General features: G+C 41.9%; 1 protein-coding gene across 1 annotated transcript in view; it reads right to left on the minus strand.

Annotated features, from left to right (window-relative positions):
- Positions 1-5,074: 5,074 nt before the first annotated feature.
- LOC130277472 (IST1 homolog) overlaps positions 5,075-13,229 on the minus strand; it is a 59,372-nt gene continuing 51,217 nt past the window's right edge. Inside the window, exons 10-13 of the mRNA XM_056528147.1 lie at positions 12,519-12,635; positions 7,425-7,541; positions 6,322-6,414; positions 5,075-5,098 (exon numbers count right to left, since the gene is read on the minus strand). Coding sequence (XP_056384122.1) covers positions 5,075-5,098; positions 6,322-6,414; positions 7,425-7,541; positions 12,519-12,635 — 351 coding nt within the window. The remainder of the gene's footprint in view (positions 5,099-6,321; positions 6,415-7,424; positions 7,542-12,518; positions 12,636-13,229) is intronic.

Genomic DNA, 13,229 nt, shown 5'->3' on the forward strand with positions numbered 1-13,229 from the left:
ATAAAAACTGTAGTCCCTTCATGGTTTAATAAAAGAAAGTATCATCTCAGCTAACAGGTGTCTGGGTGGCCTTTTGTAACGTGTGCACCGCTTCTGATTACTTACTGAACTAATCAGCAAGGGGGCAGATCTTCATTGAGTACAACCAGGATTTATTTCACCTTTAAAATGTGAGCAGTGAACCCCATGTGACCATGTGAGCCAATGAGACCCCAAAAGTTCCCCCCTACATAGCGAGGTGCAGGGAAGGAGTTAGTCAGTCCACAGTTAGTTTCCAACCTAGTGAGACTCCTGAGCAACAGCTAAGCTCAGGTGTGCTGTGTATTGTGTGTCCTAAGGAAGGGTCTACTCAAGCTTCAATCTTTTTACTGGTCATCCTACAAGGTTCACTCACAGGAGGGATACATGCCCCTGCAGAACAGTCTACAGTGCTTTGTCTGGCCCAGGAGAAGCTGCCTACAACCTTCAGACCGTGGTTTGGAAAAATGGTGCCCTGGCTTCACGAAGTGATAAGGTACGTCTACTAACACCCAGTGGCTGCCACAGTAAGTAATTGCCTAAATAACTATACTGTACAGCCATTAATAAGGAATTAGGAAAAAGGGTTTAGGAGAAGCTATGTTCCAATGCTGAGATATAATTAATAATGGAACATTATATTCTTTTGCAAACTGAGATTTACAGATGCCCAGGTAATCACATGAACAATCTAATATGCCTCCCAGTTTAGAAGGATATGTTAACCCCCTTTGTAACAGTCATTTTACCTTTTTATTCACAAATACCTTAAAGGGGTATTTTTGTTATTTGACTATGCTACAGGGGCTGTAAAGTTAGTGTAGTTCATAATATAGTGTCTGTACCTGTGTGTGACGGTTTTCTCACAATTCTTCTGCGATTTTCACTCCAATATTTATCAGCAGACAAAATTACTGTTGATTTTTCCCAGATTGCAATGCGGCCTAGACCTGACTCACTAGTCAGCTGATGACAGGGAGCCTGTCTGCTTCAATGGGTGGAGCGATCGCTTGGTGGGAGACAGATCAATCTGCAACTAATCCAACAGCTGTAGGCACCCTGATTAAAAACCACAGGTCTTTCTTTTGAATGGATGAAGCTCATTTGTTTCAATGGGTGTAGTGGCCGATATGTGGGAGGGAGGAAAATGGAATCATGGGATTTGTAGGCAAAGAAGAAAACAGGAAATACCAGTTCACAAACAGCTAGCCACAGTGTTATGGTAATCTCATGACATAGCCATTTAGCCCCAAGACAAGCGCAGATCCTTCCTAAGCATGTCTATTACTGTCTGCCAGGTACATACTAAAATCCCCTTATGGTGGATAACCCCTTTAAATGGGCATTGTCACCAACTTTATTTTGTGATTTGTTATAGTACTTATGTACTACAACATATCTCTAATACAGTTACATTTTTTTTACATTTTTTTACATAGTGCATTTTACATAGTGCATTTGAAAAGCGGCCACAAGGGTCTCCCTCCTAGTGGCCGGCTGCAGCCTGGCGTGATGTCACGCTTGAATTCGGACCGATGCCGGCCGGGCAATCGGTCCGAATTCATTCAGGCTGTGCTCGTCAATCAGACAGGCGGGAGCGAGCACTCAGAACAGAAGAAGCCCGCATTGGATCCCCTGCTCCCTGGCCTTGCACTCCAGCCCCGCCTCCCGGCATTCCGTCGCTGCTGCCGCCGAACTGTCCTGCAGTTTGGTATGAAGGGGGAGCAGATTGCGCGGCCGGGTTCGGGTGGCGGGTCCGGGGGGGGGGGTTCCAGGTATCGCAGATCACAAACTGACAAGTGGCACAAATCACTGACAAGTGGCGTGGGGGGGAGGGGGTCGCACCGCGGCCTTGGAAGGATATTGTTTTTAACACAGGGTGCCTCCAGTTGTTTCACCACTACAACTCCCAGCATGCCCTGACAGCCAATAGATGTCAGGGCAAGCTGGGAGTTGTAGTGGTGAAACAGCTGGAGGCACCCTGTGTAGAAGAACTAAGGGCGGAAGTGTCGGCCCCAGCAGGCATCAGTGACGTCGCAACTGCTGGGAAAGTCTGCCTGGTAGTGAGCACACTACCAGGAGACAAAAAAGCTATTTTAATATAGTAAAAAAAAAAAAATTAAAGGCAGGGATAGATGGGCAATAGGCAGGGACATATAAAAGAAAAGAAAAAAAAAAAGGATGGTGGGAGCTACACTTTAAGGTAGTGACTGAACCCACATACCAATCTATTAAGTGTTTTACTATCAGGGCTAGTATTACAACCCAAGTGTTCCTTCTGGTACTAGGTTCTACAAAAAACTTTCTGCATTGTGTACATTTAGTTATATAGTTCAGAAGGTTTAAAAAATACAGGAGTCCATCAAGTTACACCTATATAACTATTATGTCCCGAATATGTTAATCCAGGCAATTGCCCCATACCAGGGGAAAAAAATCCTTCCTGACTCCAAAGTGCAATAGAGTATAGTTGCAAGTAATGGCTATTTCTTGCATTCCTGGTATCTCAATTTATGTTTTATATTGTGGGAATTTATGTATATACTTCAAATTGTTATATATTTAGTCTCATGTTCCCCTCACCATCATTTTTACAATTGCCACATGTTTGTATGTTTACTTTTTTTTCATGAATTATGCATTTAATAAAATGTCATTACTCAGTACATTTGATTTGTTTGTTTTTTACCATCCACCTTTTTTTTTTGGAGTATGCACATTTATGTGAGTGGTGTAGTTTACAACCCAGTGAGGTTTTCTTCCTGTTCATATTGGTTGTTAAAGGGGTTATCCACCATAAGGTAATTTTAGTACATACCTGGCAGGCAGTAATGGAGATGCTTAGGAAGGATCTGCGCTTGTCTTGGGGCTAAATGGCTATGTTGTGGGATTACCATAATACTGTGGCTAGCTGTTTGTGAACTGGTATTTCCTTTTTGAGTTTTCTTCTTTTGCCTATAAATCCCATAATTCAATTTTCCTCCCACACATCAGGCACCACACCCATTGAAACATAAATGAGCTGCATCCATTCAAAGATCTGTGGTTTTCAATCAGGGTGCCTACAGCATTAGTTGCAGCTTGATCTCTCTCCCACCAAGCGATCGCTCCACCCATTGAAGCAGACAGGCTCCCTGTCATCAGCTGACTAGTGATGTCAGGTCTCGGCCGCATTGAAACCTGGGAAAAATCAGAGACAACAGTCATTTTGTATGCTGTTAAAAAGAATATTGGGGTGAAAATCACATAAGAATTGTGAGAAAACCGTCACACACAGGTACAGACACTATATTATGAACTACACTAACTTTACAGCACCTGTAACATAGTCAGATAAAAAACATTCCTGGAATGCCCCTTTAAGTTTAATGTACAGTCTACAGTTCTAAAGAAAACAGCCTCTGGAAGAGAAAAACACACAGTCTCATACTTGAGTTGGGATGTAGCCTTTACTCTGATATTTATACTTTATTTTACAAAATACACAAAATAAATATTTTAAATGTTGGTAAGAAGAACAGAACATACTGGGATAACAAAAAATACAAATTTTAAAATGTACAATCTATACAAACTATATATTATCCGTTGTCATGTCTTACTACAGCAGTTTTCTTGACAGTAGCTGTCTTTATCACCCATAGGAGATACATGTAATCCACAAAGGGTTATTTGGGTTATGCCATGGGACAACTATTTAGTGAACTTTTGATACCATCGACTAGAACCTAGAAAAAGAATAAAAATGTCAGGTATTGACAGTTTGAGTTGTTTTTTTGGCCTATGGTATTGCCATTTAATTTACTGAATGTTTGTTTATAAAACCTTATCTCACTTAACCCCTTAAGGGCCAAACTTAAGGACCAGGCCAATTTTCATTTTTGCACTTTCGTTTTTTCCTCCTTTTTGCACCTAGAGACCCTTAAAAGGGCTTGTTTTTAGCATCGCCAATTGTACTTTGTAATAACATAACTTATTTTATACCATTACCTGCGGTAAAACCAAAAAACATTATTTATGGGGTGAAATAAAACAAACTTCATTTTGTAACTATTGGGGGCTTCCATTTCTACGCAGTGCTTTTTTTTTTGTAAAAATTATACCTTATCTTTATTCTGTAGGTCTATACGGTTAAAAAGATACCCAATTTATGTAGGTTTTATTTTATTTTACTACTTTTATTTTACTACTTTAAAAAATTATAACTACATGCACCAAAATTAGTATGTTGAAAATTGTCATCTTCTGACCCCTATAACTTTTTTATTTTTCCACATAAGGGGCAGTATGAGGGCTCATTCTTTGTGCTGTGATCTGTAGTTTTTATTGGTACCATTTTACTTTTTGATCACTTTTTATGAATTTTTTATGGTATATGAAGTGACCAAAAATTCTCAATTTTGGACTTTGGTATTTTTTTTACGTGTACACCATCGACCATGAGGTTTAACTAACCTTAAATTTTAATAGTTCAGATATTTACGCATGTGGCCCTACCACATATGATTATTTCTTCTTCTTCCTAATGGATCCACTACCTATGCCATCTCTGCACACAGAAAAAGCCCACCATCATTGCCTGCAGTGGTAACCTACCTCAGCCAATGTTTGGTTGAGCTGGCATTTTCTGCAATTTTTGGCATGTCAAGTTAGGACCAGAAATTGGAGATCAGTGAGCATCAACAGCAGCAGGAGACTGGCAAGGTGAGCAAAGTTGTTTTTTTAAAGTTTTTTTTAACCTAGTTTGACCCCCTATTTAAGAAAAGAATATTTCACCAGACAACCCATTTGTGGATACTTACTTGAATTACGTTTAAGGCTGGCATAAGAATTAGGAGGCTGAAAAACAATAAAATTGCATTTATTACACTTGGTGCAACTTTCTGCCATAGTTTGCCAATATCATCACATCATAGTGGTAAAGACTTTTGGATTATACTATAGATAAAAATGAAACTGATTGGGGAAACTTTTGTTTACTGCAAATCTGACCAGACTTGCGCTTGTCATAGTATAATAAGGCAGAAATGATCAGAAATGCCAATTCTGGGAGGAGTTAAGAGGAAGAATCCCGAAGACCCTAACAAAAAAGAGAAGGATCATATGGTTTTCTATGGTCAACAAAGTAACAAATTGATTTGGACAACACTTAGACGTTCACACAAGTTAGCGAAGTCAATGGGTAGTAAAACCAGCAGCAGAAAATATGCAGCAAAAATATGCACATGTGAAGTACCCTTAGGTTAAGGTCACACATACCGCCGACATGCAATCCAACCTCCAGACCTGCAGCATATTTTACACAGCATGAAATATGCTGCGGATGTAGAATGTGTGATCCTACCCTTAGGGTGTATTCACATGTACAGTATCTTGCGCATATTTGATGCTGCAGATTTTAATGTAAACTAAACAATTGAACATAGCTTCAAATCTGCAGGATCAAATGTGCACAGGATACTGTACAAGTGAATACACTCTTTGGGTCAGTTCACACCTCCTTCTTTTTGCAGCAGATTTTGCTGCTGTGTCTTCAATGGGTAGAACAATCTGTTGCAGCACATAAGGACGTGTAAACTGACCCTAAGGGTGTATTCACACGTACAGTATCCTGCGCATACTTGATGCTGCAGATTTGAAGCTGTGTCCAATCATTTTGCTTACATTGAAATTTGAGCATACAATCTGCAGCAGATAATGTACATGTGAACACACCCTATAGGTGTTTTATGCTGCAGATTTTTTCTGCAGATTTCAATGTAAACTAAATGACTGAATCCAGCAACAAATCTGAAGCTTCAAATTTGCAGCATTCAATATGCAGCATATCCTGTACATGTGAATACACCCTTAGGGCTCGTTTACATGGGTAGGTTTAATTTTGGACTTGCAGCGTGTTTTTGACTGTGAGTTTGATTAGGGATGGACTCTCCATGGCAGATTTTCAGCAGTGGAGTTTCTGCTGTCAAAAATCCATCACAGACCCCATTGACTTCATTGGGTCTGTGGCAGATTTTGTGCGGCAGAAATTCCGCTGCCAAAAGTCTGCCGCGCAGAGCCCGCACACATTCAAATCCGCCCGTTAATGAGCTCTCAATGTCTATTATAGATGTCCTATTAAGATTTTATAGTAATCCTCCACTCAGGTTTCCCCTATTAGCCACAGTCTTGAGCTGCTTGAAAAGATGATCTCTCTCATTTGGCCTGTCCATATATAATACGATAAGGTACAATAATGATTTGTAAGAAGCTGAGATGATCATCTATGTGAAACTTCTCAGACAGCAGAAGTCAAGTACTTACCAGACCACATGATGGAGGACTGGCGGGAAGAGGTGGTGGAAGATTTTTTTCTGAAAGTTCGGTCTGAAAGTATCCAGTAGTGTAGTAATGTCCCTGTAACCCAGTCCAAAAGTTGTACCTTGATTAACATAATTGGACATTACACTTCGTAGGTAGAGAGAAAATCCCTAACCCTATAGAGCTGATCACACCACATGACAAAGCTACAAATGCATCCACAATATTTGCTTATGTTCAGGTTCTGTTGATTTCATGGTAGTTTGTAGATGTTGCTTCAATACTTGTCCCTACACTATGTACACATAGTTTATCTGGGAGGCTCCATGGCACCAAGAATAAGTTGCTGTAAATCTAGTGAGACTTCATGGCACCAAGAATAAGTTGCTGTAAATCTAATTTTTTATCCCTATATGCCCGAGCTGCTGCAAATGAAAAAAATAAACCTTGACTTTCCTCTCACCGCTCCCCCCATACCATGGTGCAGTCTTTTTCTTGCTTCTGGGGCCTGACATGTAACACTGCAGCTCAGCTTATCACCAGCTGCAACAGTGCCCCGCTTCAGCCAGTGATAGGCTGAGCAGCAGTGCGATGTACTGGGCGCTGGACCAGCGTTCCTCCTGGTTCCCAGGTCCGATACATCACACTGCTGCTCAGCCTATCACAAGCTGAGGCCGGACATCTCTGCGGCCAGCGATTTGCTGAGCTGCAGTATTACGTGTTGGGCCCTAAAAGCAAAAAGAATAGCGCACTGGATGACTAGAGAGTGATACCAGCGGCATCGTGGATCTGTGGGGCGGAAGTCAAGGTTTATTTTTTTTTTATTTGTGGCAGCCCGGCATATAGGGATAAGCAAAAATTTGCTGAAGTACTTCTTTAAGCAGCACTTTGAACAATGTCAAAGTAAGGTCCCATTCACACTACGGAGAATCCACGCAGAATATCCACAAGGATATTCCTCATTGATTCCACCTTGAGGCATCCTCCCATTGATTTCAACAGGAATTCCGCTGCTCGGTTCAGTTCCGTAGTGGAACTTTTGCTGAGGAATTAGTTTCCTGCAGAAGATTGAAAATGTTTTACACCTCTGAAGAGCAAATACTTACTGGCTTATTTTGAGTGACTGAGTGATATGATGGTTCTACTCCAGCCTTAAATGGTGGCAAAAAAATATTGGATTCTTTAGAATTATATACCTCAAGGTCGTGATGAGGTGATAAGACCTGTAACATACAACACAGGGTTCAGTCAACTAGTTGACAGGTAAAGGTTTTCAGATTGGAGCAGGAGAGCATGCTCCCCCAGCTGCTGCATACTGCACATGGATTTATGTATATAAAGGACAACTCCATCAGAATATACAACACTGGGGGTGCAAGATTTCTTTATATTCTACTATTAGAGATGAGCGAATTTAAAAAAAATTCGATTTGGCCGATTCGCTGAAGTTTCCCCAAAAATTTGGTTCGATCAGAATTTATTTGCGGCCAATTGCTATTAAAAATGGCTATTTCCGGCCTACAGAGTGCCTCAGTAGGGGTGTAGAACACTTTGCCTTGCCGTAACATGCATAGGGAGTGAGCTGGGTCAGTGAAATGATACTGTTATTCAGTATGACATGCAGATAACAGGTGTTGCTATTAGAATCACTGACGCAGAGCGTCTGGATGTGGCAGCAGGGTCGGGAGACAATATGGCGTCACAGTTGAAGTGATAATGTTAGTGTTAATTTAATTTTTATTTAATTTAATTTTTTTACATTTTGTAAAATCCTTTTTTGAGGACCCATTCTGGCAAGCATTGAGCTTGTGATAATTCCAGAGGTAATCTATGACGACGACTAGAGAGGAGAGCATTTTTTTTTAATTCGATTTGTCCGATTTGATTCACTCATCTCTATTGAGGACCCATTGGAGGGCATGTCTGGTGCCAGCAGCCACGGTAATTCCAGCCCTAATAGTGCATAATTGCTGCAGTGTATAAGTTGCTGCAGTGAAAAAGCCCATACTTGTATCTTTAACCCCTTCATGACCCAGCCCATTTTCACCTTCAGGACCTGGGCATTTTTTGAAAATCTGACCACTGTCACTTTAAACATTAATAACTCTGGGATGCTTTTAGTTATCATTCTGATTCCGAGATTGTTTTTTCGTGACATATTCTACTGTATGTTATTGGTAAAATTTCACTGATATTTGCATCCTTTCTTGGTAAAAAATCAAAAAATTTCATGAAAATTTTGAAAATTTTGCATTTTTCTAACTTTGAAAGTCTCTGCTTGAAAGGAAAATGGATATTCCAAATAAATTACATATTGATTCACATATACAATATGTCTACTTTATGTTTGCATCAAAAAATTGACAAGTTTTTACTTTTGGAAGACACCAGAGGGCTTCAAAGTTCCGCAGCAATTTTCCAATTTTTCTCAAGATTTTCAAAATTGTACTTTTTCAGGGCCCAGTTCAGGTTGGAAGTGGATTTTAAGGGTCTTCATATTCGAAATACCCCATAAATGACCCCATTATAAAAACTGCACCCCCCAAAGTATTCAAAATGACATTCAGTAAGTGTTTTAACCCTTTAGGTGTTTCACAGGAATAGCAGCAAAGTGAAGGAGAAAATTCTAAATCTTCATTTTTTACACTCGCATGTTCTTGTAGGGGTAAAAGGAGAGAAATCACCCTAAAATTTGTAACCCATTTTCTCTCGAGTAAGGAAATACCTCATATGTGTATGTCAAGTGTTCGGCGGGGGCGCAGTAGAGGGCTCAGAAGGGAAGGAGCGACAATGGGATTTTGGAGAGTGAGTTTTTCTGAAAGGGTTTTTGGGGGGCATGTCCCATTTAGGAAGCCCCTATGGTGCCAGAACAGTGGACCCCCCCATATGTGACCCCATTTTGGAAACTACACCCCTCATGGAATTTAATAAGGGGTGCAGTGAGCATTTACACCCCACTAGCGTTTGACAGATATTTGAAACAGTGGACTGTGCAAATGAAAATTTTTATTTTTCATTTTCACAGACCACTGTTCCAAAAATCTGTCATACGCCAGTGGGGTGTAACTTCTCACTGCACCCCTTATTACATTCCGTGAGGGGTGTAGTTTCCAAAATGGGGTCACATATGGATATTATTGTTGGATATATATTGTTTTGGGTTTGTCAGAACTGCTGTAACAATCAGCCACCCCTGTGCAAATCACCTCAAATGTACATGGCGCACTCTCCCTTCTGGGCCTTGTTGTGCGCCCCCAGAGCACTTTGCGCCCACTTATGGGGTATCTCCGTACTCGGGAGAAATTGCATTACAAATTTAGAGGGTCTTTTTTCCCTTTTACCTCTTGTGAAAATGAAAAGTATAGGGCAACACCAGCATGTCAGTGTAAAAAATAATTTTTTTACACTAACATGCTGGTGTAGACCTCAACTTCACCTTTTCATAAGGGGTTAAAGAAGAAAAAGCCCCCCAAAATTTGTAAGGCTGGGAGTTTGAGCTGCAGCGCAAAATTTGCGCCATCTCAAACTTGCAGCACTCACTGTAAACCTCCGCCCATGTGAGTGTACCCTGTACATTCACATTCGGGGGAGTGGGCAAACATCCAGCTATTGCAAACTCCGAGCATGCCCTTTGGCTGTCCGTGCATGCTGGGAGTTGTAGTTTTGCAACAGCTGGAGGCACACTGGTTTGAAACTCCCAGAGGCAGCAGTGAGATCGCTTTACGGCGATCTCACTGCTGCCAATGAAGGTGCCGCACTGCTGCCGGAAACTCACCTCCGGGACGCACCACCCCCGGGACCGCCTGGAGGACGCAGCTCACGCCGGGACCGCTCGGGACACCGCATGGCTGGGTAAGTGATGCCGGGGGACGGGTAAGGGACACTTAGTAGAGCGGTGTGTGTCCCGATCCCCGTGATCGGGACTCACACACCGCGCTGCTAAGTATTCTGATAGCGAAACGCTGCTATCAGCTAGTCAGATTTGACCAGCTGATAGCAGCGATCACTGGGGGTGGCGGTGGGGGATGAAACCCCCCGTGGTCGCATGGTAAGATGGCTGGCTATCAGTGATAGCCACCATCTTACCGGGCGCTGCGGGATGCCGCGAGTAGCGGCAAAAATGTTCATGACGTACCTGTATGTCATGGGTCGGGAACACCTTGCCACTCATGACGTACAGGTATGTCATAGGTCGGGAAGGGGTTAAATCGAGCTGTCGGTCCGCCGCGAGGCCAGCTACCACCTTTCCCAGCCCCTGCCTCTCAGTGCACCCCCATGCTCATGACTGAGTGTCCACTTCAAAAAGGAGGGAATGCAGCCCCAGCAACTTGGACAGAAGCACATTGAGCTTTTGCACCATTGGATAAGTGGGCGCATACTGCTATAAGTTGCTGCAGTGAAAAAGCTTGTTCTTGTATTTTAAAATCGAGCTGGCGGTCCACCACGAGGCGAGCTACCACCTTTTCAAGCCCCTGCCTCTCAGCGTCCCCCCCCCCCCGCCCCATGACTGTAAATGTTTGATTTAATCAGTTATGGTTCATTGTTATCGCTCCAACATGTTTCATTGGATTCTTGTGGTAAATCCACAAGTAATATATGACAACAACCATGGGGCCTCACAATTGAAAAGATTGAAGAGATTTTTAAAAATTTAAATTGAAGATTTTGATTAGATTCACAAGTTTAACCCCTTAAGGACACATGACGTACTGGAACGTCATGTGTCCACTCCCGATCTATAACGCGGGGCCACGGCGTGGCCCCGCGTCATAGCGGGTCGGGCCCGGCCTCTAACAACGGCCGGGACCCGTGGCTAATAGCGCGCGGCATTGATCGCTGTGCCGCGCGCTATTAACCCTTTAGACGCGGCGTTCAAAGTTGAACGCCGCGTCTAAAGTGAAACCGAAAGCATGCCGGCTAGCTCAGTGGGCTGTTCGGGATAGCCGCGGTGAAATCGCGGCATCCCGAACAGCTGACAGGACAGCGGGAGGGCCCCTACCTGCCTCCTCGCTGTCCGATCGCCGAATGACTGCTCAGTGCCTGAGATCCAGGCATGAGCAGTCATGCGGCAGAATCGTTGATCACTGGTTTCTTATGAGAAACCAGTGATCAACATAGAAGATCAGTGTGTGCAGTGTTATAAGTCCTATCAATGCAAAAATGGTACCGTTAAAAACCTCAGATCACGGCGCAAAAAATGAGCCCTCATACCGCCCCATACACGGAAAAATAAAAAAGTTATAGGGGTCAGAAGATGACAATTTTAAACGTATTAATTTTCCTGCATGTAGTTATGATTTTTTCCAGAAGTCCGACAAAATCAAACCTATATAAGTAGGGTATCATTTTAATCGTATGGACCTACAGAATACATATCAGGTGTCATTTTTACCGAAAAATGTACTACGTAGAAACGGAAGCCCCCAAAAGTTACAAAACAGCGTTTTTTTTTAAATTTTGTTGCACAATGATTTTTTTTCCCGCTTCACCATAGATTTTTGGGCAAAATGACTGACGTCATTACAAAGTAGAATTGGTGGCGCAAAAAATAAGCCATCATATGGATTTTTAGGTGTAAATTTGAAAGAGTTATGATTTTTTAAAGGCAAGGAGCAAAAAACGAAAATGCAAAAACGGAAAAACCTCCGGTCCTTAAGGGGTTAATGTCCCGGGGGCCCGAAGCATTTACTTTGAACTAATTCTGTATGACCGCAAAACCCAATATAACAAGGCGGCACAATGACAGAGCCTAGAGGTGGCAGCAGCCCGATGAGACCATAGTGCCTCACAATTGAAAAGCTTAAAAATATTTTTTTTTAAATTAAATAGAAGATTTTAAATAGATTTTAGATGCCCTGGAGCCTGGACCGCACTAAATTGAGTTTAATGAAGCGATTAATTTCATTGAATCGCGGCGATATTCAGGATTCCTTACAAATCAAATTTTTCCTGAAATTCTTAACGAATTCGGATTCATCAGATTCGATTGGCTCATCCCTAACTATTATGAAAGTTTGTGAATGTCACAATATGCTATATTCAGCCCTATTATTTATGACTATAGTTTAGATGACAAGAAATCATAAAAATGGGTGCCCAGCAGATTCAATCTGTAGGATTAGAACAAATTTCATTTGTAAGAGATGCTTTATAAATAAATTTTAGTGTGTACTTAAGGAATAACAGATACTTAAACTTACTGAGCTCATCGGAGCGAAAGGGTGATATGATGGCTCTTCTCCAACCTTAAATGGTGACAGAATAGTTTTGCATTTTTCTGGCTCATAGACCCCAAGGTTGAAATGAGGTGAAGGGACCTGTGACAAACAACAACTAATTTCAATAAACTGGTATATAGACAATAGTACTGCTATACTTATATTGCTATAGGAGTACAAACTCCACAATTCCTTAGCTGTATATGGGTTGCTATGGCTTATATGTATATACATTTACAGTACCTGAAATTCTGAAAAAGCATCCTTAAGTCACAGCACTCCAATGTAAAGGTGAAAAAGGTGGAACTATTAATTATTCACAAATCCATCTGCCCATGAATTGGTTAAAAAGTACCTGTCACCAAACAGACTTTTCTATACTAACTCAGGCTTTGTTCCCTAACTACTCCTAACACCCCTCCTGCGATAAAAAAAAAAATTCAGAGCTTGAAAAAGCCCTGTATGATACCTTTATTCTTGCTCACATTGTGCAATCTCCCAGCAGGAGAAAGTGGGTGTTTCCCAGAAGGCATTACATCACTGAAGCCTGCCGGGGGACCACTTCTGCCGTCACAGGGTTGTAGTGCTGTGATGAATAGAAGACATCAAGCTCTGTGCAGCTTTCAGTGAGGCTCTATGCATGTTTCAGTGAGGCTCTGCGCAGCTGTCAATCAAGCTCAGTGCAGGGAGAAG

This window comes from Hyla sarda, chromosome 6, assembly GCF_029499605.1.
Source record: "Hyla sarda isolate aHylSar1 chromosome 6, aHylSar1.hap1, whole genome shotgun sequence".
Taxonomy (NCBI): Eukaryota; Metazoa; Chordata; class Amphibia; order Anura; family Hylidae; genus Hyla; species Hyla sarda.